This window comes from Temnothorax curvispinosus, unplaced genomic scaffold (assembly GCF_003070985.1).
Source record: "Temnothorax curvispinosus isolate PA1 unplaced genomic scaffold, ASM307098v1 QBEX01002129.1, whole genome shotgun sequence".
Taxonomy (NCBI): Eukaryota; Metazoa; Arthropoda; class Insecta; order Hymenoptera; family Formicidae; genus Temnothorax; species Temnothorax curvispinosus.
The window spans coordinates 1-1707 of NW_020211909.1; the positions used below are offsets into that span (position 1 = coordinate 1).

General features: G+C 46.2%; 1 protein-coding gene across 1 annotated transcript; it reads right to left on the reverse strand.

Annotated features, from left to right (window-relative positions):
- Positions 1 to 6: 6 nt before the first annotated feature.
- LOC112468825 (muscarinic acetylcholine receptor M2-like) lies at positions 7 to 766 on the reverse strand (the record flags this gene model as incomplete). Its single annotated transcript, XM_025038188.1, has 1 exon — positions 7 to 766. A coding segment is annotated over one exon (696 nt), but the record flags the coding sequence as incomplete, so codon positions are not given.
- Positions 767 to 1707: the final 941 nt, after the last annotated feature.

Consider the following 1707-nt stretch of genomic DNA (forward strand, 5'->3'; position numbering starts at 1 on the left):
AAGACGTTATATATTGCCAGTCACGGTCGATTTAAATTACTTTAATTAATAAATTATTTTATCAGGATATTTATTTGAACTTTGTAAGAGAGAATTGGAGCAGTTTTAAATCACAAATAAAAAACAAAATCTTCAAAGAGACAATTTCGACGAAAGTCAAAGTTTCTCGAGTCTCGACAAAGTTCTCCGAGAATTCCCTGACTTCTCCAATAATTAGGTACTCACCGATCATGATGGCTGCTTTTGTTGTGGTTCTATTGGCCTGATAAGCGAACGGGCGCGTGACGGAGACGTATCGGTCCATACTTATTATAAGTATATTGAGGACCGATGCGTTGCTTAGCAGATAATCGAGCGATAGCCACGTGTCGCACACCCGCGGCCCGAGTGGCCAATAACCGAGCACCTTGTACAGCGTAAAGACGGGCATGGAGATTAGGCCGACCGCGAAGTCGGCTATCGCTAGGCTGAAGACGAAATAATTGGAGAACTTCTGCAGTTTCTTGTCAATCATGATTGCTAATAAGCAAATCATGTTGCCTATAGCCGTGATGAGACAGAGGAAGGTGGCGATCACTACTATCAATGTACCCTCCCATCCCGTATATGGGATAGGCTGACGGTCACAGTCGAGACCGTTGGTAGAGACGTTGTAGCTGTCATTGCCGGGTAACTCCACCGTCAGAGTAACGTTCATGTCTGACGAATTATCTCTTGTTCTCTCCCTTTCTCTCTTTCTTTCTCTCTTTGTTTCTTTCTCTCTCTCTCTCTCTCTCTCTCTCTCTCTCTCTCTCCCTAGTCCTTAGCGTCTTGTACAGCAGATTTGAATTTAGATGTAACAGGACTCAGCGAGATACTAGGGCACAAAGCGAAACCTTATCTTTGCCTTTATGTCGAACTGAATTCTATAAAAGGTCATTTAGATATCACTCGGCCAAACTTTGGAATAGTCTTCCGTGTAATATACGTAATTCTGAGACGCTGGGTGCTTTCAAGAGAGCGCTATATGACTATCTGTTAAAAGCGAAACCATGAGTCCTTACGTACACACTCACACACGCGCGTACACAGGCACTGACACACATATGTTTGGCTTACACATATTAGCTTAGCGGCGTTAACTTAGTACAGTTACTTGTTCGCGCGGGCGATCGCGCGTCCTCTGATTCTCTCGCAAACTGATCTGGAGCTGTAACTCGGGAGCTGATTCTCGGCCGCGTACCCCGTCTCACCCTCTTTACTATGAGCGCGGCAGGTACGCTGATAGCCCGCGTTCGCCCACGCGGCCGTACGTGCGCGCGCACGGACGCTTCCGGTATATAATTCCTCGTCGCTGTGGACACCGGAATTCGGCGAACGGTACCACCGACGCTACCGTCATGATCTTTTCTTTTCTTCTCTTCCTCCTCCTCCTTGCCCTCGCCCTCGTCCTCGTCTAGTAGGAGAGCCGGCTGCACAAAACCCTCCCTCATCGAACATACGGCTGAATTTTATTCGAATCGATAGCTCTTTTAGTGGTTAACCCTGTGCCGAGTTTTATATCCCTTGAAACTTGACCAAAGTGTTAAAAAAGGGCCATTTTTGGTATGATTTTTTGAGATGAAACCCCCTTAAAGAACATACGGCTGAAACTTGTGCCAATCAATTCAGGATGTCAAGCACTTTGATAAAAAAGTATGCTGCCACCCCCCACCTTGACAGGAACCA